Source organism: Eptatretus burgeri, chromosome 2 (assembly GCF_056783735.1).
Source record: "Eptatretus burgeri isolate ZD-2024b chromosome 2, Ebu_testis_v1, whole genome shotgun sequence".
NCBI lineage: Eukaryota > Metazoa > Chordata > Myxini > Myxiniformes > Myxinidae > Eptatretus > Eptatretus burgeri.
Window position 1 is genome coordinate 77,094,702 of NC_140962.1, and position 24,386 is coordinate 77,119,087.

The window sequence follows — 24,386 nt, forward strand, 5'->3', positions numbered from 1 at the left end:
ATCTGCACAACTGGACAACTTGTAATGCTGTGCCTTGAGAGAGACCGTACCTGTGGCCTAATTAGTTCTCCCTACCATACCTTCAAATAAGTTGAACCACCAATGTCTATTTTAGACTTTTAAGTGTAAATGGTACTTGCAGGTCATTTTTACTTATTTTTTTTTTAATCCTATGGATTTTGTCTTGCAGAATCAGATCCTGTGGATTGATGAGAATAATCTGACTGCCTGCATCGAAGCGGGAATCATTGGTCAAGATTTGGAAAGGAAGGTGAGGAATGCTTTAAATGCATTTGTGTGCGAAGAAGTGTCAAAAGTTCAATACTTGGAGTGGTATGAAAGAATACGCTGCTGCTTCAAGAAAAATACGAGTAGCACAGATGCCAACCCTCCCGATTTCATCGGGAGGCTTCCGAAAATTCACCCAAACTCCCGCCCTTACGATCACTATCCTTATCCTCCCGAAATTTTGATATTTTTGCACTGTTCACTAATCAGAATGTACTAGTATGAGAATTGAATGAAAAGCATCGTCTGCTACGTATAGCATGTGGTAACTCCATAACGTTCGCTGCTACCAAATTGTACGTAAAAAATTGCAAATTCAAATGAGGAGCAGCGAAACATTGGGTCTGGATCTCGCTTATGCGATCATGCACTGAGATTTAGTGCATGCGGTATGTGTGCAATACAGTGCATGCGGTATGTATGCACAGTGTATATGCATGCGATACGCTCACTGCATGCAGCTGGGCCCCGTACCAGCCCGGCGGTCGCGACCACCGTGCGGTGTTTAACAGCCGCTAGAGTTCTACGAGTCGCGCTGCAGCTGTGGAACATCGACTTCGAAGTTACCGATGCTTCAAGCCCTCGATGTTGATTACGAAATGGCAGAAAAGAAGCTTACGAAGACCAAGAAATGGTCTCAGAAGTACAAGACCGAATACAGTCTCCAATACCCGTGTATTCGAAAGTCTGAAAGAGGAATTCATCATGCGTATTGTACAGTATGCAGCGTTGATATTTCAGTTGAGCACGGAGGTCGCGATGATATTCGGAAGCACGTTGGAAGCAAACGGCACACAGACATTGCAAAGGAGAGATCTTCGAGCACGAGTACCGGTACACTTCTGAATTATTTCACCAAACAAGGGACAAGCGAGGAAGAGGATGTTACCCGAGCGGAACTTCTCTTTAGTGGATTTATTGTGGAACATAACTTGCCCATATCAGTCTCAGATCATGCTGGACCTCTATTTCAAAAGATGTTTCCAGATTCAAAAGTTGCTTCAAAGTATGGATGTGCAAGAACAAAAACTTCAGCAATAATTGGTGAGTTGTCAAATGTTACTGCTTCATCTATTGCCGATATTGCTAGACTAGCTCCATTTAGCCTAGCTACAGACGGTAGCAATGACAGTGGTGAGGCCCAGCTATATCCTGTCCTGATTTCGTACTATGACAACAGTGCTGGGATTGTGAAGCAAGGTTTGCTAAGTTTGCCTGCGTGCAAACAAGATTCCACTGGAGAAAACATTTTCAAACTGCTTGATCATGAGTTCAGTGACAGGAAAATTCCGTGGGGAAATTGTGTTTCCTTTTGTGCTGATAATGCCTCTGTCATGGTGGGCAAGCACAAAGGAGTCGCTGCTTATATCCACAAACAAAATCCAGAGTGCTACATCATGGGATGCCCTTGCCATATGATGCACAATACGGCCAAGAAGGCGGCTCAGGCCTTACCCATTGAATTAGATAACTTTCTCATCGATATTTACTACTACTTGGACAAAAGTAGTAAACGCGTCAAAGGAGTGAAAGCACTGCAAGAACTCTGTGATGCCCCGACACACAAGATTCTGAAGCATGTCGCAACAAGGTGGCTGTCCCTTGGTCAGTGCCTAGACAGGCTGATTGAACAGTGGGAGCCACTTCGCCTCTTCTTCAAAGAAGAAGTACGAAGAAAAATGCAACCAACTGTAGCCAAGACTCTAACAACGAGCAAGAAGGACGGCACTGTATCTACTGCCAGTACTGGCACTGCAGGATCAAGCACTAGTGGAGCAGCATTCACCACTACCACTGCAGTATCTGCTGCGAAGAAGACAGCAGGGACAGCAGCAAAACCAATGCTGAGAGCAGGTAGCATCACCGGCCCTTCATCACGTTCATCTACAAAGCAGATCCCTTCAGAGTCGAGAAAGACTGTGATAGTCCCATCTACAGGCAAAGAAGGACCCAAGTTAAGTTCTGCTTTTGCCAAATCACTTGATAGAAGCTCAGCAAAACCTTCGAATCAGAGGTCTTCTTCCTTGGCTGCACCTACCTCAAGCTCTCTCCTCAAACGTAAAATTGGATCTGGTACTACGAGTCTGACCTCTTCTGCTGGCAGTAAACGCAAGTGTGATCGCCCTGCGGCTAAGTGTACTACGAGTTCTACAACTAAAAGCGCATCTTCCTCAAACACTGTGCAGGAATCTAGAGAAAAACGTGTCAACAGGATGTTCTTGTCTCCACAAACAAAACTCTATTGTTTCTTCCTTCGATATGCTGACAAGCTTTTTGAGAAGGGGAATCTTCTGCTCCAAAGAGACGAACCCTGTATTCATCTCCTGCACGGACAATTGAATGGTCTTCTGAAAGATATCTTCGTACGGTTTTTGAAACCATCGGTGTCATCGGTTGCTCTGGTAAATGTACCCTTCTCTGACAGAAATCATCAGAAGAATGATGAGGACCTCATGATTGGGAACGATGCCAAACTGTATATAAGGGAACAAAGGAGTCTCAAGAAATCCACCTTCACTCTGAGTGAGTCAGACATCCAAGGTTTCTTCAGTGCAGTTCGCTCATATTATGTGAAAGCCTGCAATTACATCTTCAAAACCTGGCCGCTAGATGATGAATTAGCCAAGCATGCTCAGGTGCTGGATGTTAAGCTACACCAAGAAGTGGGGTTTGACTGTGTGGAGTTTTTCATCAAGAAATTCCCCTGTCTGTTCAGTGGCGGTGATAGTGACATAGACAGTCTTGAGAGTGAATTCGCTCACTACCAGGCAGACGCCTCCATAGCTACAATTGCTACTGAGACAGTGAGAGTGGATGAGCAGTGGCATCGGATTTCACAGCTCACAGATCCCTGCACTGGTGCCAAGAAGTATCCTAATTTGAGCAAAGTGATGAAGGGAATCTTGGTCATTCCTCATTCGAACGCATCATGTGAGCGGGCACTCAGTCTTGTACGGAAGAATCATACTGAATTTCGTCCCAATTTGAGTGTCAAAACCCTGGAAGCTCTCTTAATTGAAAAACTAGCTCATAGCACCCCTTGCTACCAGAGAGAATACAGCAAAGACATAATCAGAAGGGCTAAAAGAGCCACACAGCTGTCACTCAGCAAAGCTGCCATGGAAAAAGCAAGCAGCAGTAGTACCAGCCAGTAAGGTAAGAAAAATATTGCTTCTTTTGTGCTTTTTGTTAATCTTTGATTGTCCCCTAACTTACTAATATTAACATACATGTTACATTAAAAAGTGCACAATTTTCCCCTTTTTTTGTTCAAAAAGTGGGAATTCTTAACATGTTAAATGCTCCAAAATAGGGCTCAGAGGGCACTAGAGAGCGTCTAGAACCCCAGAGCTTCCAGGACCCTAAGGCGGGCCCTGGACCCCGCCGCAAGGGTCGAGCGCTCCGCGCTCGAGATGTGCGCTTCGCGCACATTATTTGGTGTCGGTTGCAAATCCTCCCTAATTCTGATTTCCAAAAGTTGGCATCTCTGGAGTAGTGGATAGTAGTGGAGTAGGTCTTGAAAGTTTTGTGCTGCATTGTAACAGTTGTTTTAAGGTTTTTTTTTATTTTTTAACCTTTTTTGAGGTGTTCTTTTGAGTGACCAGCAGCTCCATTTATTTTCTTAGCTACCATAAAAATAGGCTGTTTCATTTCTCCACCTATCTGAATGTCCACCAGGCGGCAGTGTCACACAAGTGGTGTTTCCATTTCAGTGGTTTCTTCACAAATGTCCGAGCAATTGTCTTTCTGACTTCCAATGTTCTTGATTTTGTCTGCAGCTTGCCGAAAGAGGATTTTGCACAGGCCATGAACCGGACTCTGTGGAGTTCAGCTCCCTGGGAGGGTGGGTGGCCACCAGAGCATCAGGCATGAAGAAGAATGTGTACGGAAACATCGAGGACCTGGTGAGATGAAGGAACGTAGTCGGAAGGCAGCATTCAAATCACCAATGTTGGGAACAGTTTTATTGTTATTATCCGGACACTGGATTAGATTTTAAGTTGCACACGTGTTGCCAAAGTGTACCCTTTGTTAAAAAAAAAACAATGATGTTGCATCTGATTGTGAATTGGATTGACACGAAAGCTTGGTGGGTTGTGTATTTACTGACGAGTTATCTTGTTTGAGTTTGATACCCAAAACAATTGGACATGCCACATTGTGCTGCTATCAAAGGTTCATCGCCTTGAGAAATTGGGAGGTGTTGTAATATGCCATTAACAGAACCTTGAGGGACAGTTTTGTGCTGCTTTACTCGAATCTTCACTTACATTACATTAAGAACTAGAAGGGCACTTGGTAAAGCGCATACCTCCGCCACACAATGCCTGAGCCACAAGAACATATCGGGCCCAATACTTTTTTGAAATATCATTCTACATATCGTTTTTGGCCCTATCTCTCAATGGTGAAGAACCACTTCCAGAATTATCAGATCCAGATCCGGATTCAGATCTTCACCAAAATTGAATCGATTCTTCCTAGTCACACACCCGTTTCCACCAAGTTTAGTCTGAATCCGTCCACAACATTTTGAGATATCGTGTTACATATCAGTTTTGCCCTATCTCTCAATGGTGAAGAATCACTGAAAAAATTATATTCGCCAGATCCGGATGTGGATCTTCACCAAAATCTAATCAGTTTAGCTTTGTCGCACACCCAACCTGTCCACAAAATTTAATCAGAATCCGTTCACAACTTTTTGAGATATCCTGCACACAGACAGAGAGACAGACAAACAAACAAGATGACGACGTTGTGCAGAGCACAATACTTGCAAAGTCTATAAAACAAATTTAACCTCAAAAATAACTGGTGGTTTAATTTAATGACCAAATGTGCAATTCCTCTTCACATTTCAAGTCAATCGGATAAAAATTGACAATTTTAGAAATTCGGCCTCTTGATATTTTGGCCTATGTTGACCTCAAAAATAATTGGTGGTTGAATTCGGTGACCTGATATGCAAATCCTCTTCAAATTTCAATTCAATGGGATGAAAATTGAGGATTTTAGAAATACCACCATAGTTGTTGACCTTGGGCCTATGTTGACTGTTTGGTCGATGTTGACCTCCAAAATACTTCACTGGTTGAATTCAGTGACCTGAAATATAAATCCTCTTCAAATATCCAGTCAATCGGATGAAAATTGAGGATTTTACAAATACTGTTGTGAGGCTGGGTCTCAGTGGTGATCATGAGTCGGGTCCACCGAACACTCGGAATCTAGATAATGCTTCTCGGAGAACTCCGAAAGGCACGGGTGCCTTACAGGACCGTGAATCGCCAATAATTCGACCGCGTGGGATAGGGTTAATTGCCAACCTTCAATATACCTAAAAACCCACGCGGCAAAGCTACCGGGGAATTCACACCCTCGACGGAGCTCGAGCGGGACGAGCTGTTACCGTGCTCGAACCGTGCGTAACCCGAGCGGATGGTTACCGAGGTCCGTCGGTCCAAATGCACAATTTACCGTTTCCCAATTTCCCAACATGCACCGTGCTAAGCCAATGAAAGAAGCACAGAAATGAGCTGGTACATTCAACAATAGGGGTGTTTATTTTACAATAATCGGGGAGGGGGAAGCACACAAAGAGCAGAGCTATCACGACTATAAGAAATGCAATGTACATTGAGCAAAAGGAAGCACTTACACAATTCTACTTGAAGACGGGCCCACACACAGACACACACACAAATAAATGGACCCCGTCGGGTCTTTATTGAAGGTTTCCAGCTCGAGGAAAGGTGAGCTGGAGACCAGAGCCTGTGTTTGGACCTATCCACCTCGTGTGGTCTTCAACGATCCGACTCGGCGGGACTCGAACCTGCAACACGATGCCGCTCCAAGCACCAGGTACCGCACTCTCCAACCGGCCCACACCAATCGACCAAGACCAAGGAGAAGATCAGAGACGACGATGACCCAGGACCAGACGAACCAGCCAGCACCAAGACCCGTGACCCCCAAGACGCTGATGACCTACACTCTCAGCCTGGCATTCCTTTATATTCCTTTTTCCTCCGGGGTGAGAAAATCGCCGTCTGGGGTGATCTCCACCCTCATTGGATGGTGCGTCGTGGGAAAGTCGCTCTCTGTGGCCATCTCAACCCTCATTGGCCAGCGTGTCATGGGAAAGTCACCCTCTGTGGCCATCTCAACCCTCATTGGCCGGCGTGTCGTGGGAAAGTTGCCTTCTGTGGCCATCTCAACCCTCATTGGCCAGCGTGTCGTGGGAAAGTTGCCTTCTGTGGCCATCTCCACCCTCATTGGCCGACGTGTCATGGGAAAGTCGCCTTCTGTGGCGTGATTGGACAAGGGGCACGCCCCTGCCTACCTGTGTGGAGTCCCGGTCTGAGGCTATGGAAATCTCCGCCCTCGTACATGGCCGAACGCACGTGGGCAATGGCGTCGGTGTGCGAAGTGAAGTGAAGGAGGTTTGTTGGAAAAGAAGCTCCACAGCGCACACATGTAATTCCCGTTAGACACAGGTAGGGGGCCCTAACTATAAACACACACTTACCGATATAACTGTTCTATAGGGACCTGAATTTTTGTGCTCATGGCTGCCAGATTCGTAACACTACCACCTTCGTTGTTGACATTTTGGTCAATGTTGACCTCCAAAATAATTTGCTGGTTGAATTCAGTGACCTGAAATAAAAATCCTCTTCAAATTTCAAGTCGATAGGATGAAAATTGAGGATTTTAGAAACACCTTCTTTGTTGTTGACTTTGGGCCTATGTTGACCTAAAAAAAATTCACTGGTTGATTTCAGTGACCTGAAATGTAAATCCTCTTCAAATGTCAAGTCAATCGGATGAAAATTGAGGATTTTAAAAACACCACCTTAATTATTCCTGGTGTTGGCTTAATGGTTAGGGTGGTGGGCTTGGGATCCGAGGATCCTGGGTTCAAATCCCACTCGGATGTTGAATTTTATTTTATTTTTATTTTTTTGTATACCTTGGTCGAGGCTCGTATGAGAGCTAACATACAACTCACAGCAAGGAGGCATGAGACAAGAGGGGCGGGAGTGGAAGGGACAAAACAGTGGGGAACAGACACATTAGGTGAACTGTGGAAGGGAGAGGGATGGGGATGGGACGGGGAACATGGCGAAGAGAAGATGGACATTTCAGGGACTTTCAGGAAGGAAAGCAGGAGAAATGAAGGAAGTGGGCTTGGGTGGATTATCGGGGGTAGAAAAGATCGAGGATTTGGATGGGGGAAGATAAGAGGTGGTGGTGAACAGCTGTTTTGAAAGCCTGGAGGGAAGAATGGGAAAGAATAGAGTGAGGAAGTTTATTCCAAAGGCGGGAAAAAAGAGGAATGAAAGAGTGAAGATGAGCAGTGATTCGTGATTTTGGTAGTTTTACCAGAAGGGGGTTGTTGGCGGACCTTGAGCGCCCTGTGGAAATGTGGTGGGGACAAATCGCAGAGAGAGCAGGGGGGGGGGGCAAGGCTGGAGAGGAGTCGGTAGAAGACAGAAAGACCACCGACCAACCTGCGGTGATTGAGTGAGAGGCCCAAAGACTCAGCTTCATTGCGGGAGATGCCGATGATCTTAAATGCCCTGGTTTCGACAGCGTGAAGCCGAGAAAGGTGGGAGGCAGGAGCACCAGCCCAGAGGGGAGAGCAGTACTCCATCAGGCTACGGACAAAAGCTTTGTAAGTGGTCAGGAGCTCAAGAGGGCCGAGGAAGGACTTAGCACGACGGAGGATTCCCAGTCGGCGACTGGCTTTTGAGGCGAGGTTGGAAATGTGACTTTCCCAGGAAAGGTCATGGCAGATAGTGAGACCCAGAAGCTTGAAAGAAAAGACTTCTTCCAGAGGATTGTTGAGAAAGTGGATGGGGGGGTTTTGTAAACGGTCCTTTCGAAGAGACATTGTGAGAGTGTGAGATTTGTCTGGATTGAAAGACATGTTCCACGTGTTGGACCAGTTTGTGATTTTATCCAGATCTGCAGTGAGCGAAGAAGCTGCTGCTTGCCGGTCTGAGGGATGACAGATGGTACGGCAGAGGGTGGAGTCGTCGGCAAAGAGAAAGAGAGGATTTTCCAGAGAGTCCGAGAGATCATTGATGAAAACCAGAAAAAGAACAGGGCCCAGAACGCTACCTTGAGGAACTCCAGCCTGCACAGGAAGAGGGGATGAAAGAACTCCATTTAGGGCCACACGTTGACTGCGACAGGAGAGGAAGTCTGTGAGCCATGAGTGGAGATGGCCTTGAATACCATGGGAAGAGAGTTTGGTGAGTAGGGCAGGGTGCCAGACTGTGTCAAAAGCACGTGATATGTCCAGGGATACGGCTTGGATTTCCTGTCTGGCATTGAGGACCTCCATCCATTGATGGGAGAGCAGAAGCAGCATATCCAGGGTAGAGTGACCTGGTCTGAAACCAAATTGATGATTGGAAATCAAGCCATTGGAGAAGAGGAAGGATTTCATATCTGAGGCGATGATGGATTCCATCACCTTGCTGATGATTGGGAGAAGGCTGATTGGTCTGTAGTTGCAGGGATCTGTTTTTGCACCTTTTTTATGCAGGGCAGTGATGTTAGCAGATTTCCAAGCAGATGGCAGATGACCTTGGGAAAATGAGAGGGTGAATAGAACAGAGAGAGGGTGAGCAAGAGCAGAAGAGCAGGCTTTGAGGACACGTGGGCTGATGATGAATTAATACCACATGGGGTTGACTCTGTCTGTCATCCTTCCGAGGTCGGCAAAATGAGTACCAGCTTGCTGGTATCCTGTGTCGGAGTGGCGATCTATCCATGATTGTGCCCAATAGCCAAGGAGACTGCTTATGCAGCACCAATACTCTGCACAGAGTGTGGTGCCAATGGATGGAGGGACCTTAGTTGTTGACCTTGGACTTATGTTGACATTTTGGTCAATGTTGACCTCAAAAATAATTGGTGGTTCAATTCAGTGACCTGAAATACAAACCCTGTTCATATTGCAATTAAATTGGATGAAAATTGAGGATTTTAGAAACACCACCTTAGTTGTTGACCTTGGGCCTATGTTGACCTCAAAAACAATTGATAGTTGAATTGAATGACCAAATATGCAACTCCTCTTCAAATTTCAAGTGAATCGGATGAAAATTGAGGATTTTAGAAATCCCACCTAAATTGTTGACCTTTGGCTTATCTTAACCTTTTGACCTCAAAAACAATAGGCCTCTTCCTCATGACAAACTCTACCATGTGGTGAAGTTTCATGAAGATCGGTTTGAAATTGTGACCTGAAGGCGATAATCAAACAGACAGACAGAATAACAAAATCGTCGATCCAATATCCTTGAAAAATCTTCGATTTTGCAAGTAACAATCAGACAGTAAGGGGTGAAAACATAACCTCCCCCACCTTCGGGGGAAAAGGTAAAAATAACTTCAGTATTTATTTTTAGGTGCACATTTTGACAAATATTTACTTACTTTTTACTTTTTATGCCTCATTCTCAACTAACATGTCCACATAGCAGTATCCGACTGTGAAATGTCATTTTGAAAATATTTTTTATTATATTGTAAAACGAGAGTCATGAAAGAGTAAGAAAGTCAATTTCACGAATAAGTGAGCTATTATTTTGAGGGAGCTTTCCTGGGTATGTTGCCTTTTGAAACGGAGTTCTCTATTGTGTGCTGCTACCACACCTCTGGTCCATGACAAACCAGGCAAAAATTCCATATTCATATCCTAGATGTCTGCTGAGAAAGAAATGGCAAACAACCCGGTGCACACACTGTCCTACGAGAGAGAAAGAGAGAGAGAGAGAGAGAGAGAGAGAGAGAGAGAGAGAGAGAGAGAGAGAGAGAGAGAGAGAGAGAGAGAGAGAGAGAGAGAGAGAGAGAGAGAGAGAGAGAGATAGATAGATAGATAGATAGATAGATAGATAGATAGATAGATAGATAGATAGATAGTATAGTATCACTCACACTTTCGAGCAAATAAGTGTGCTTTTGTGAAGGAATGTAATTTCATTTTGCACAGTCTGTGCCTGTCTTTAACCTTCATTCTTTAACCTTGGTTGTGGAAATGTTTAACTATCATCATGAAAGGAAATCTAAGACAGCCAGGCAGCATGGTTATTCACTTTCTAATGTAATCATGCTCGATTATCAGTAATCCATTTCTTATCCTGACTGCTGCCTTCAAACAATAGGGTTATGGTATTTAATTATAACGATGAAAGATTCCAATCCAGAATTCCATGGATGAGTCGGGTGTTGCAAGATTTGATCGAACATATGATATTAACCCAGTCGAAGCCACAACAGCATGATGACATTGCGCCGTTGCTTTATGAATAGACGTGGCAGTTCATTTTGCATCAAATGTTTTGGATCTCAGAAAAGTTTCAACATTTTCGTGTCGTACAATAATATCGGAATGTTGAAAACTAGAAATGTCTCTCTTCTTGTTCAAAATATTCTGATTAATTTTGTTTTGCCATTTTCATTTTGAATTCACACTTGATATGCCTTTTTTCAATTATGATGCTGATTGCTTTCTTAATGGGATGGTAATAATCGACAAATGTGTTTGCCACTATGTGCTAAGAGCAATATGTAGTTGAGCGATGTTGATGGCATGACCTTGCAAATCTCCACTCATCCCACCTAAAACAAAGTTGAAAGATGGCAAGAAGTTCCACCAAGAATGACCCAATATCAAATTTTGAGTTAAAGTTTTTTTTTGTTTTGATCCCTCTCACCCTAAGTCCCCACTGCATGGGCCATAAACCGGGGGTCAAATCCAAAAATTGTTACATATTTCATGTGTCCCCCAATGTTGATGGCATAGACAAAGTTTCATGAAAAAAATGTTTAAAATGTGCCTGTAAATGCATTGTTTTGGTATTTGACATTTTCATCCCACCCCAGGGACCCAGCGGGTGTGGGCTAAAAATGATCTTGCTCTCATACCTTCTTGCCACGTGATGATCATAATTACGAAGTTCAGTGAATTTTTGCACAACCATTTAGGTGGACATAGTGTGACGGCCGGACAGACAGACGGAGCCAATTACGATATCCCCCCCCCCTTTTAAATTTATTTATTTATTTATTTATTTTAAAGCATGGGGATAATAACAAGCCATGGATGGTAGTCAGATGTTTGTAACTCTCCCAATTCTTGTTTTTGGCATCAGTTGGTGCATTTGAAGGTGGTAACGCCTCGTGGTGTGTTGGAGAAGAGTTGTCAGGGTCCACGTTTGTCGACTGGCCCAGATGTCTACCACATGGTCCTGGGATCAGAAGGTACGAGTATATTTCTTTCTTTCTTTCACAGGATTGGAAGCCCACAAATCATTGGGTGTCAAGAGGAATTGCCAATTAAATCTATTTTGTACATATATTGAGAATTAATTACCTCTTCTCATTCCCCCACTTCCTTCCCTTATTTCACTTGTTCCTTTCATCTTGTTCACGTTAATCTTACTCTTTTCAAGAATAAGTCTTACCACTGACATTGTGATACACTCTGATGGGTCTTCTGGCCAAGTTAAGACTTTGTCACATCTCTTACATTCTGTGTGATTTTTTTTTTATGACCCCAATGGATATATGAGAATTGTCCATACTGCCTGAAATCTGAATGTCAGGGAAAAAAAAAACACTCCATCAAAGCATCAAATATGAAAAACAAAAATGTTTCTGATGATTTTTGGCTTTTGCCATCATTGTCTGACTTTGCCATTGTTGCTCTCAATATCAATGACTTTGTTCTTGCATTACTATGGAGTAAATGCACTGAAAATGTCTTGTGAACCAATTTTTAGAAAATATTTTTGTTAATCTTTACTTTTGTTTTCATATATTGCTTCCAAGTCCATGCAATGAATGGAATATATAATTATTTGAAGGCTAATTTTCAACTCGCACAAGGTGACTTTAACTCTTTTTGATCTCCCAACGTTCAAGAGTATGAGGTCGCAATACATAGATACTTTTAATTAATTTCATGCAACATGGCACTTTGCTCTCGCTGTGGGGCAAAAGGGCTGGATTATTAACATGACGGATTTCGTTATGGCTGAGTGCGTTTGCGCTCAAGTTGGAGGCTTGGTGTGCTGTGCTGAACTGCCGCCCTCTTCCAGAATCGAGCCTGGTGACGCCTTGCTACCTAAACGTTCTCAATTCAATGCATAGCTTAGTGGACATTGAAGGCAAGGAACAATACTGCTGATGATGGAAAGCTATGAAATCGGTCCTTACAGCATACACTACTGTTATATGCACATACCCTGCAATGTTTTATGAGGTCTTCTTCCTGTCTTGGTCTTTTGAACTTTCTGCATTGATGATTTGATCATGACTACTCTGTTGGTCCATTTCCTTTCTTTATCACCCATGCCACTGCTCTCTGGGGTTATTTCTGGCATCGCCTTCCTGAAATGTACCTCAAAAAAAATGTGGATTCTTGTTTCTGATAAACTCTGCCATTATTTGTTCAATTCCTCATGGAAGGCTTAACCTGCGGTCTTGGATGGTTTTCAAAATTTTCAATATCGAGAAACGATTTTTATTTATTGATAGATTTTCTTTTTTTTTCAATGAAAGTCGCATGGAATGCTTTTTAAAATTATCATTCTCTTTGTAGGAAGATGCAAAATAAAGAAAATCGATTTAAATCGATGGATTAGATTAAGCAAAGTTTAAATTGTTTTGCAATTTATGCTTCGTTGTGAAACATCTGGGTTGTTACTCAAATTAAGCAAAATAATAAAAACCAGAACTACAGTTTGTAACTGTAGTTTTGGTTGTAATTATGACGAGATGTTTTCCTATTGAGGCCCCAAATAAGTAGGAGCACTGGCTGACTAACCCTAAAATAAATTGTGACCATATATACATACATAGATATGCACAAGCAAGAAAGTGTAATTTTGAGTGCCATTTGTCCACCCATTCAAATGGCACTGAAGCATTACTTCTACCCGTGGCCAGTTCTCTGCCACATCAACAATGAGAGTTTTACCAACCCTATGTACTGTCAGTGCCAAGGTTTTAGCATTGGGCTGTTAAAGGCATCGTCTTTGGGGGCAAAGAGCTGAGCGCTTGAGTACCATTTGCCCACTGGGTGATGGCAATTTATGACTGAGTTCTGACTTGCAATGGATATATATATATATATATATATATATATATATATATATATATATATATATATATATATATATATATATATATATATATATATATATATATATATATATATATATATATATATTGTTACGGATCACGCCCGCCGGCGTGCGAACGACCGCGTTTAACGAATAGGGGCCGCTTCGCCCACCAAACGGACAATCCAGTCGCGGCTTTCTGGATTAACGCTGGAAACCAGCCACGGGCGTGTTTTTTAAGCACGCCACAGCCTAGTAAATATTCCACCCACGCGTGACAGGGTCAATCGCCGAATTGTCGATATACCTAATTATTCGCGCGGGCAGACTACCGAGCGACTGTACCTCAACGGGGGCCGCTGGGACACGAGCCGCTTAATGCAGCTTGCTCCATTTTGGGATAACCGAGCGGGGTGTTATCACGAGCCCCGTTGGACCCGATCGCTTTACCAGCTATTTAAAAACCAACTATATTCCGAGTGCAAGATGGCAGTTCAATCAAAGGAAACGATGCAACGAACGGGGTACATTTAAACAAGCACATCTATTTCACAACCAAACATGCACGTATACAATCATGCAAGGAATGGGGGTAGGGACAAGATGCAAGCAAGACAAAGAGCTACGACTGTCTATTTGTTATGTACACACTTAACAGTTCTACTTAGCGGACAAGGCGCCACAACATTCATTCGAAAGCAAAGAAAAGCCCCAGGACAGATGAGGGGCAGACTGGACCCCTTGGGGTCTTTATTGACACGGAGCTGTGTAGACCGCAGAGGCTCCGCGAGACCGGGCTGGCTACCTTCACCTCACTGGGGCGACCCGCGACGTCCCATCTCCACGACCCACGATAAGGCATGGCTCGGCAGGCTGTGCGCCTTGGCTCCGCTGCGCTCTCTCCTCCTTTCCATACGCCTCCACAACCTCCCGCAGCCGACGACTCAGAGAGTGACCGCGAGTGAGAGAGACCCAGGTAGAGAGAGACTGACTCAACTGACAGGGAGCGAGCGACCACAACCTCCAGACCTCCAGACTTTTCCGACTGAGAGACTCAGGAGAGAGACTCTCTCACCACCTCGCCAACCGCCAACTCAGACCTCGACCGCGCGTTCAGCGCGCTCTTTTATAACCACGGCGGCTCGCCCCCCCCCCCTTCTCGGCGTGCGGGGGAAAATTCCAGGAGAGATCGGTTCGGCTCTTTTGGTTTGATAACTGCCGACCCGCGTCTCTTCCGCACATGTTTTTCGTTGGGGGGGGGGGTGAGCGGTGAGGCCGTCGTCCGTTCTCTCCCGACGAATGTCAGGCTTCTCGCAACCCTGCTGAGGTGGCAACGTGATGGTGGTTACGGTGGCGTGGTAATGGTCGCGTGGCTGGCGTTTTGTGGTGGTCGTGAGGGTGGTGTGGTTGGGCACTTGTGGTTGAGGTGTTTGTGTGAAGGCGGTGGTGGAGAAGGTGTTGGTGGTGGTGGTGGTTGTTGTGAAGTGGTTGATGAGAGCGATGTTTGCGGTGGAGGTGGTGGTTGTGAAGCGGTTGGTCCAAAATAACGATAGTAAAAGAAAAACAGCTAACTCAAAGATCACAGCCCTGATCACACGAATAAAACCCTTAGACATCAGTGGGGAAATCTATCTGAACACAGACTTATCGGCATAACTGATCGAAGGACCTATATGGTGCTCTGCGAATTTCCACAGCCGTAACAATATATTAGGGTAGTCCAAAAACAGCAAAAAAAAAATAAAATTCAGATGTTGTCTCCACAAGCCTTAAATTATTCCACTATGATTCAATAACGCGCATAAAAAATTTAAGTTGATCGGAGGTGATTTAGATGTCGCTCCATATGACGACTTTTAGTTTCATGAGTTGGTTCAATTAGGGTATGGTCAGGTACGATTACGGGTACTTCTGGATGTCCGAGGTGGAAATGGAGTGCATTTTCAAACTCTATGGGGTCGATTTACTCTAAGAAATGACTGCACCGACATTGAATTCACTACCATTTCGAAAATATGACCGAAAACAAGATTTATCATTACTGGAGTTGAGTAACTAATCCTACTCATTTCGATATTTTCTAATCTATAATTAATTTGTTGTCCGTCTAAACATTTCCTAGAGTAAATCGACCCCACTGAGTTCGAAAATGCAGTCTATTTTCACCTAGCAAGTTCAGAAATGTACAGATTTGCATCTTGCTGAGCGGTTTTAATCGCCAAGTTCCTTCGGACCAAATGACCACTTTTATTGGCTTTAACAGCCTGCTAATTTACAGCCCGCCGGCGTGCGAACGACCGCGTTTAACGAATAGGGGCCGCTTCGCCCACCGAACGGACAATCCAGTCGCGGCTTTCTGGATCAACGCCGGAAACCAGCCACGGGTGTGTTTTTTAAGCACACCACAGCTGTGGAAGTCAATGGGAGGAAATGGACGCAACGAGCAGTTTTACCTTCAAACAACGGGGCATTTATTAAACAAGAAAGCAATCAATGGGGGAAGGGGACATGACACGAGAAAAGCCTACAGCCGATGTATAATGAATTATGTACAGGCATGCACTGAACCAACAATTCTACTTACAAAGACAAGGCGCCACAGAACACTTTCATACAAAAACCCAGAAAAGAAACGGGCCCGTGAGCCTTTATTCGGACTCGGAGCCTGGATGACCGAAGGCTCGCAAGAGGCCGGGCGGGTTACCTGGCCGCCCCTTGTGACGGCTCGAAGGTCTTCGGGTTGGTGACCCCTTGTGTCTCTGTTTGGCCCTCGTGTCGCAACGTGCCACTCACTTGAGTGGCTGGGTGGCTTGAGCAGCTGGGCGAGCGCCTTGAGTGGCTGCTTGGTTCCCCTCAGTGGCCCGGCTCTCATCGCGGCCTTTCGTCGGGCCTGGCCGGCGACGCTTTCGGAGGAGTGAACGGGTCCTGTGCTCTTTTCGAGTTGATCCTCTTTAATGACCCGTCCACTACCTCAGCGACGCTGCTCGACCACCGTCAGGGTCGTTTTCCCGGACCACCAAGCTCCGCCGCTGCCGCTGGCTCTCCTTGCCCGGACTCCGATGACTCGCTGGACTCCACCGCAGCTGGCACTTTGGCTTCTCCTCCCGACTGGCACTGACTTCCGAAGCCGCAACTTGCACTGGTTCAAGACCCTCCGACCACTTCTGCTGGCCGCCTCTCCACGATCTCTCTCTACAGCTCTGACTTCTGCCAGGTCGAGCTCCGCCCTTTTATAGGTGGGGGCGAGCTGCCCCCTTGAACGCTCACCCGAGCTCTGCCCACTCTTCACCTCCGACCTCTCACCCCTCGAAAGCCTTGCTGGAAACCCCATGTTCGACGTCACTAGCTTGTTTCGGGAAAGCCGTCCTGTGACCCGTTTATGCTAATTGGGTCGCGCCGCAGCCCTTCGCCGGGGCGCCTGGTGGTGTTATTTGTCGAGGAGATGATGGTTTTGTGGAGATGGCATTGTTTGTCGAGGAGATGATGGTGTTGCGAAGATGGCTTTGTATGTCGAGGAGATGATGGTGTTGCGGAGATGGCGTTGTCTGTCGAGGAGATGATGGTGTTGCGGAGATGGCGTTGTTTGTCGAGGAGATGATGGTGTTGCGATGTTTTAAAATAAAAGACAGAGAAAGAATAATGACTACCTCAAAGATTCACAGCCCGGCACACGAACAAGTCCCTTTACACATCGGTGGGGGTTCTAATCTGAAACACATGCTTATCAAAATAACTGATCTCCGGAGAACCTGTATGATGTTTGTGAATTTCCACAACCGCAACACTACCCACCTCCCCTTTTTTACAGACTCGTCCCGAGTCATCAAATTTTTGTGTGCCTTCATGTGTGAGCTCTCCCCGAGTACGTTTTACCTTCGGATCCCTGATTGCGACATTTTGTGTATCCGTGTCCCAAAAATATATAACCTATGGGCTGTGCAACTCCCTAGCAGACACATTCAGACAACTTATCTACATTGGCGGCACTACGACAAACATGCAGGGGGAGCAAAACTCATTTACAACTTAACCTTATAATTTTTACACTAAACCATGGCCCAGGACTGATGGACTCTGTAGGGGGGAAAAACGCATAGCAAATGTCAACAGTTATTCAGGTGGGTGAGTGCAGCTTGAACTTGAGTGCAGCAGCTTGAAGGCAAGACGTATTCGGGGCCGTGTTCAAACCTGCTCCTTCTGGGCCGTGTTCAAACCGGCCCCCTTCTGGGATGTTCTTCCTTCTTTTTGTTTGTTGTTCTTCAGCTGCTGAAGGCAACTCACCATAACCCGGCGGCTATGCGCCATCCCCCAGGCCATTTATGAGGCAGGGAGCCAGCCTGCCCAAATGCAGTCTCTGGCTCATGAAATTAATGCAGTTGAGCAGTGAACACAAGTACAGGGAGGTAGCCGGCTGCCCAATGCAGTCCCAGGCTCCTCCCTGCGATGAACTGGATGGACATGTACGCGAGCAAAACACAATGGACGACGGGGCTGCCTGTAGGGCAGTCCCCTCAACTTGTGCGATGATCCTGGCACACATGGTGATGGATGACACAGGGCAATGCAAACAAGGGTAGCAGGCATGGGGTTCTGGCAAAGGCAGGCAGTGAGGCATGGCATACGGACCTGGCAACGTGGTCCGGCAATGCACTATAGCAGGCCGGCATGTGTAGCTGGCCGGCCTCTCTCGTTCTGGGAGGGAGTGCGGTGGTGCCCAGCTGCTCCGAAGGTGGGCTCGGACCTAGCCTCCTGTCTCCCCCCAACCTATCACCTTTGCCTGTCTCTGTCCATACCCACTCCCTTAATTTGCACAACAAAACCAAACGTAGCCCCATCTTATTTTTTTTATTTTCCTTTTATAAATCGTCCCTAACCCCCTTACTGTCCTTGTCCGACTAACCTATGGTCTTCCTCGTCTACTCCCAACCCCTATGTTCCCTTCCTGGGGGGGAATAAGGGAGAGGCTAGCATCCTGTCTCGAGGCCCAATGAAGCCTCAGAATGGCCTCCCTCAGATCTCAGCGATCTTTCACCACGGTGAGTCCAGCGGCCTACCGAGAGTGAAGGGATGGATGGTGCGAAGGGGTAAATTTCCCTATCTACCCTAACATTTATCACACTTTAAACTGCCCCGGGACTTTCTAAAAACGCCTGTCACTTAAATTATTGGTTCTACCAACCAAGATTCCCGTCACCTGTGTTGGTGTCCTTCCAAATTTGGACATTGCCCTCAAATTTTCTCTCGTGCCCTTGGACGGTTTCGTGGTTGGGTAGCGTGGCTCACTTGGCAGGAACGTTCCCTCTGCCGAATCTCCAACCATGGCACCCCTGGGCCCTCAGGCTGCCTCCAAGCCGACAAGCTCCCTAAGATCTGGGGAGTGCCCTCTACGGCTACTCTCCCTCGATGCTCATGTGGCAGGCTGGTGCCACGGGCCCCTTTTCCCCGGGTGCCCGTGCCCACGACACTGCCCATGTGGCCATTGGCGCTATGGATCCCGCTTCGTGCGGGCACACCCGTGCACACTATGCTATCCCGGCCCCTCTTGGGCCCTTGGCCTACCGCGGCCATCTAGTCCGGTGCCTGTGGTGCCCACGAAGCGATACTCACCACTCGCAGCCACGCTCCCAGCCCGTCAACAGGACTCCTGCACCCCTCCAAACGGGTTTCGGGCCTACACTTGCACCAACAGCAAAACGACCTCCATTTTGTAAATTTGGCTAACCCACTAACTGATTTTACTCTGACCCTGGGGTCCCTTGTGTGGGAATCACTCCTCCCCCCAATCACTCATCGCACCATGCATTCCACGTTCACCCCATTCACACAGGCCCGCTGGCCCTCACTCATTTTCCATTTCTCAACTCACACCAACACTCCACACTGCCATTCTGCTAACTAAATTCCCCTAACTGACTCGTGCTCCCTCGTCATCCCTTACACTAATGCATGTTCCATTTAACTCTACGTAGCTAAGCTACGTCCCCACTACACATTCCAAGTCTGTCACTGTATCCAAAATCCATTTCTAAATCTAACCTAACATTCCCACTAACTAACCATTCCACGGGCCCCATGAGGAACAACCCATGTCCCCATGAAGCCGGTCTAACTATCGCTAACCCATTCTGCTAACTAGTGCTTCCTGTGCCCCAACAGCAAGGGTGTCTCCTACCCCCTGCCTGGGAATCCGACTGGGGCGGCCATCTTGAAAAAAATGTTTTTTGTAATAAATGGAAAACCACTTATCTGATTTCAATTATTTTTGGCGACTACGTTCCTCACCACTGGGGAACTTTTTCCTTCGCAAACTTTGTTGCGAAGGTTATGTTTTGATCGCTGTGTATTTATTTATTTATTTGTGAATATGTGTGTTTGTTTATTTGTTTGTTATTCGCATAACTCCAAAAGTATTGAACTGAATCGCAGCAAATTTGGTGGGATGATTGGTTATTATCCGAGTACCATTTGATTAGATTTTGGGAGCGATCGGGTCAAAGGTCAAGGTCAAGGTCATGAAAAGGTCAAAATCGTCTTTTTACCATTGCACGGTCAATTTGTATCCAATTTGCATGCAACTAATGCCAAAATGTTCAGAATTCAATGCCCCATCTTGTGATATGTGACATGACACAATGACATAATAACCCTTATTAGCGGTTGGGAGTCAAAGGTCAGGGGGGGTCATGACATTGCAAAATGTGCGGTTTTAGTCATAACACGGTCAATTCTTATCCGATTTGCATGAAACCAACACCAAAATGTTGACTGTTCTGTTCCCCACACTCTAATACCAATTTCAAAATTAAGAGTACAAAGGTCAAGGTCGAGGTCATGAAAAGGTCAAAATCGTCTTTTTACCATTGCACGGTCAATTTGTATCCAATTTGCATGCAACTAATGCCAAAATGTTCAGAATTCAATGCCCCATCTTGTGATATGTGACATGACACAATGACGTAATAACCCTTATTAGCGGTTGGGAGTCAAAGGTCAGGGGGGGTCATGACATTGCAAAATGTGCGGTTTTAGTCATAACACGGTCAATTCTTATCCGATTTGCATGAAACCAACACCAAAATGTTGACTGTTCTGTTCCCCACACTCTAATACCAATTTCAAAATTAAGAGTACAAAGGTCAAGGTCGAGGTCATGAAAAGGTCAAAATCGTCATTTTGCCATAGTGCGGTCGATTTTTATCCAATTTGCATGCAACCAATGCCAAAATGTTGTGAATTCAATGCCCAATCTTGTGATATACGATATGACACAGGAAATTTAATGTTTTTAAGCCATCATAGCACATATGAGATGGCAGATGTGGTATGGGATTAAATACCCTCACAATCAACGGTTTCTGGGGGGGGGAGGGCAAAATGTAGCGTTGGCGAAGGTATGTGCTCTACTTAGTGCCCGTTATAGTTTCTCCATGGTTTCGGCCCGCTCGGACATCCAATATGGCCGCCAGGCAACCATGTTGAAAAAAACGACATTATCACGATATAGGCTCTAATTTTTTTCTTTTCTGATGAAACTTGCTGGAAATGTAGGTTGTGTTGTTCGTCTTTCGGCTGCTCCTGTTAAGGGTTGCCACAGCGAATCATCCGTTATGATCCGCATACTGATTTGGCATAGGTTTTACGCCGGATGCCCTTCCTGGCGCAACCCTTCCTGACGCAAATCACCTCTTATGACACAGGGATAAGGATTGGGTTTCGCCATGATACCAGGCTGCCTCTCTTAGCGCGGCCCAGCGCAGAGCTCCCATCCTCAAGCGATCCTCCAACCCAAGCCTCCGAGTAGCCTGATTACAGGTGCACGCCACTACGCCCGGTTGCTGGAAATGTAGGTAATGGAACGAAGTAGGTTGCTATTGAATTTCGGCCATGTCGAACATCAAATATGGCCGCCAGGCAGCCATCTTGAAAAACGACATTATCGCGGAGTAGGCCCTAAATTTTTTTCTTTTTATAAGTCTACACCATGTATGTACTCCTATGCTAAGCACACCATAAACAATATCTTTTTGGTCCAATTTAAACTTTTTGCTGTATAGCTTGAAAGACATGTTGACCAAATGGTGTCTTGTTTCCAATTCACCTCCCTCATTATCTGGAATATGTATGACCTTTTTCAATGGCGGGGGATTCCCCATCTCTGATGGGTATGTTTATTCATGCACTCCAATGCAGTTGCCTTAGTTTGCATGCAAAGTTTCAGGCCTCTCGGTTTCATGGTTTTGGAGTTATGGAGGAGACACATGCTGACATGCTGACATGCTGACATGCGTACACACACACACACACACACACACACACACACACACACACACACACACACACACACACACACACACACACACACACACACACACACACACACACACACACACACACACACACACACACACACACACACACACTTATTAGTGTTAATTAATTAGTGTTGTTTTCATTCAATAATTTATTAGTGTTGTCAAAACATTATAGATTGTATACATACACGTCTTCAATTTGAATTGGCTATCTGTTCCAGAGTTCGGATTGTGTACTTTTCTTGTTAAATGACATTTCAAACTTCCTTGATGTTCTCCATATGTAATGATGACAATTATGTTAATTGTGTGTATTATGGTTGCAAATCATTCCTGAAAGTTTCCAAACATTGACCTCACTGTTGCAATTTGAGTTAATAAAGAAGAACAGGTTAGGTGGCCTCTATTTCTTTTGTACACGCTCGAGGCGAGAGGAGGAGCAAGGACTTAGAATGGACCAGGAAGCAACAGAGGAAAACGAGCAACAGGAGAGGATGAAACCCACAACAGCAGGGATGAGGGACTAATGGAGAGAGTCTTTGAAAATAAGGGATGTGAGAAAGAAAAAGGATGAGGGCAGGAAGGACACAAGGGGTGAACAAGATGGATACAGAAGCAAACTCTCAGGAGGGAAAACAGGAAAGTTGAAAAGAAGTTGGCTTGGGGAGAGTTAATAGGGTTAGAAGAGATTACGGTTTTGGTTGGAGGATGATCCGAGATGGTAGTGTAGATCTATCTTTGAAAACCTGGATGTAAGAATGACATTGAAAAGAATGGGTAAGTTGATTACATAGGTGTGAGAAAAGAGGAACAAATGAGCGGAGGTGAGGGCCCTGTCACACCTTGACGGTTTAGCCAGCGTATGGCAACATATCAAAATGTATGTAAAACGCTGGCGTACGTTGAACTATGATGTTTCTTTTTCAGTTTTGGGCGTATTTATAACGAGTTCGACGTATGCATAACGTATTAGTAACATACACAGAACGTTTCGATAACTTATAGATAACTTATACCAACGAATGCTTAGCGTGTTGTCGGCGTTCACAACCTATGCCCAACGATAGTCTAACTTATGCATAGCGTGGCAGCGTATCGCCGACGATCACGTGGCGTAGCCTATTAATAGGCTGCCGCTCAACGATTTAAAGGCCCTGTCACACCTTGACGATTTAGCCAGCGTATGCCGACGTATGAAAAATTTGTCTAAAACACTGGCACACGTCGAATACGTTATGGGTAAGTTTTGTATACGTTAAGAGCACGCTGAAGCACGCTGGCATACGTCGTAGTATGCCGAGCTCGTCGACAAATTTTAAGCATGCTCAAAATTTTTCGACGTATGCCAGCGTATGACACACGTTCCGCATACGCTGGCCATAAGTTGTAGGCACGTTATGCGATCGTTGACACACGTCGACACACGTTACTTGTAAGTTACTCATAAGTCGAAACACGTCGAGGTAATGTTTAGCATACCCGAAACTTATTTCTAACCTATGAGTAACGTGCTTTGAACCTGAATCGACATGTGTCAACGATCGCATAACGTGCCTACAACTTATGGCCAGCGTATGCGGAACGTGTGAGTCATATGCTGGCATACGTCAAAAAAATTTGAGTATGCTTAAAATCTGTCGACGAGCTTGGCATACTATGACGTATGCCAGCGTGCTTCAGTGTACTTCAGCGTGCTTCAGCGTACTCTTAATGTATACAAAACTTACACATAATGTATTCGATGTGTGCCAGCATTTTCAGACAAATTTTTTCAGACAAATTCGATGTGTGCCAGACAAATTTTTCAAACGTCGGCATACGCTGGCTAAATCGTCAAGGTGTGACAGGGCCTTGAGCAGTGATTCTGGATTTTTGGGGGTTTCACCAGAAGGGGATTGTTGACAGACATTGTGCATCCTGCAGAAACCTGAGTTGGGGAGGGCAAAGTACAGAAACAGCAGTGGGTCAGGTCAGGTCAGGTATGGGAGCATGCGCCGGAGCAGCGTGTCGCTGCGTCCACTTTCTGCCAGTACTCCAGGGGCCTCTGTCTGGCCATCCCCCAGGCAGATGCCTGGCTCATCCCCATCTCCTTGAGATAGTGATCAACCTGCTGCAACCACGAGGCACGTGGTCGGCCCATTGGCCTCCTCCACTCATGAGACTCCCTCGCTCAGAGAATCGAGGGTGCAAGACCAGAAAGGAGTCCGTAGAAGTCAGAGAGACCACCGACGTGTCTCCAATGGTGAAGTGATCGGCCTTTCTACTCAGCTTCATCACAGGAGATTCTAATGATTTTGAAGGCCTTGATTTCCACGGCATTAAGCTGAGAAACGTGTGAAGGAGGAGCACCAATCCAGAGGGAAGAGCATTACTCCATCAAGCTGTGGATGAAGGCCTTGAAGGTGGAGAAGAAAGAGTTCACTTTGCATGATGGTGGATGCCCAGTTGGCCACCGGCTTTGGTTGCCGATTAGTAATGTGGTTTGCCCAAGAAAGATCATGGATGATCGTGAGAACCAATAGTTTGAGAGCTTGAACTTCTTTTAGAGGGTTGTTAAGAAAGTAGATTGGAGGGTTTTTTTTCAGATAGTAAGGCTGGATCAAGAGTTAGAAATGCCTGTGGCCATTCATACTTTGTG

The 24,386-nt window shown here is 45.5% G+C and overlaps 1 protein-coding gene across 4 annotated transcripts in view; it reads left to right on the plus strand.

Annotated features, from left to right (window-relative positions):
- AGPS (alkylglycerone phosphate synthase) overlaps positions 1–24,386 on the plus strand; it is a 334,856-nt gene that overhangs the window by 95,499 nt on the left and 214,971 nt on the right. For all 4 annotated transcript variants that reach the window (XM_085869957.1, XM_085869958.1, XM_085869959.1 and 1 more), the window contains exons 8-10: positions 191–271; positions 4,068–4,193; positions 11,463–11,571. In XM_085869957.1, the coding sequence (XP_085726083.1) occupies positions 191–271; positions 4,068–4,193; positions 11,463–11,571 (316 nt within the window). The remainder of the gene's footprint in view (positions 1–190; positions 272–4,067; positions 4,194–11,462; positions 11,572–24,386) is intronic.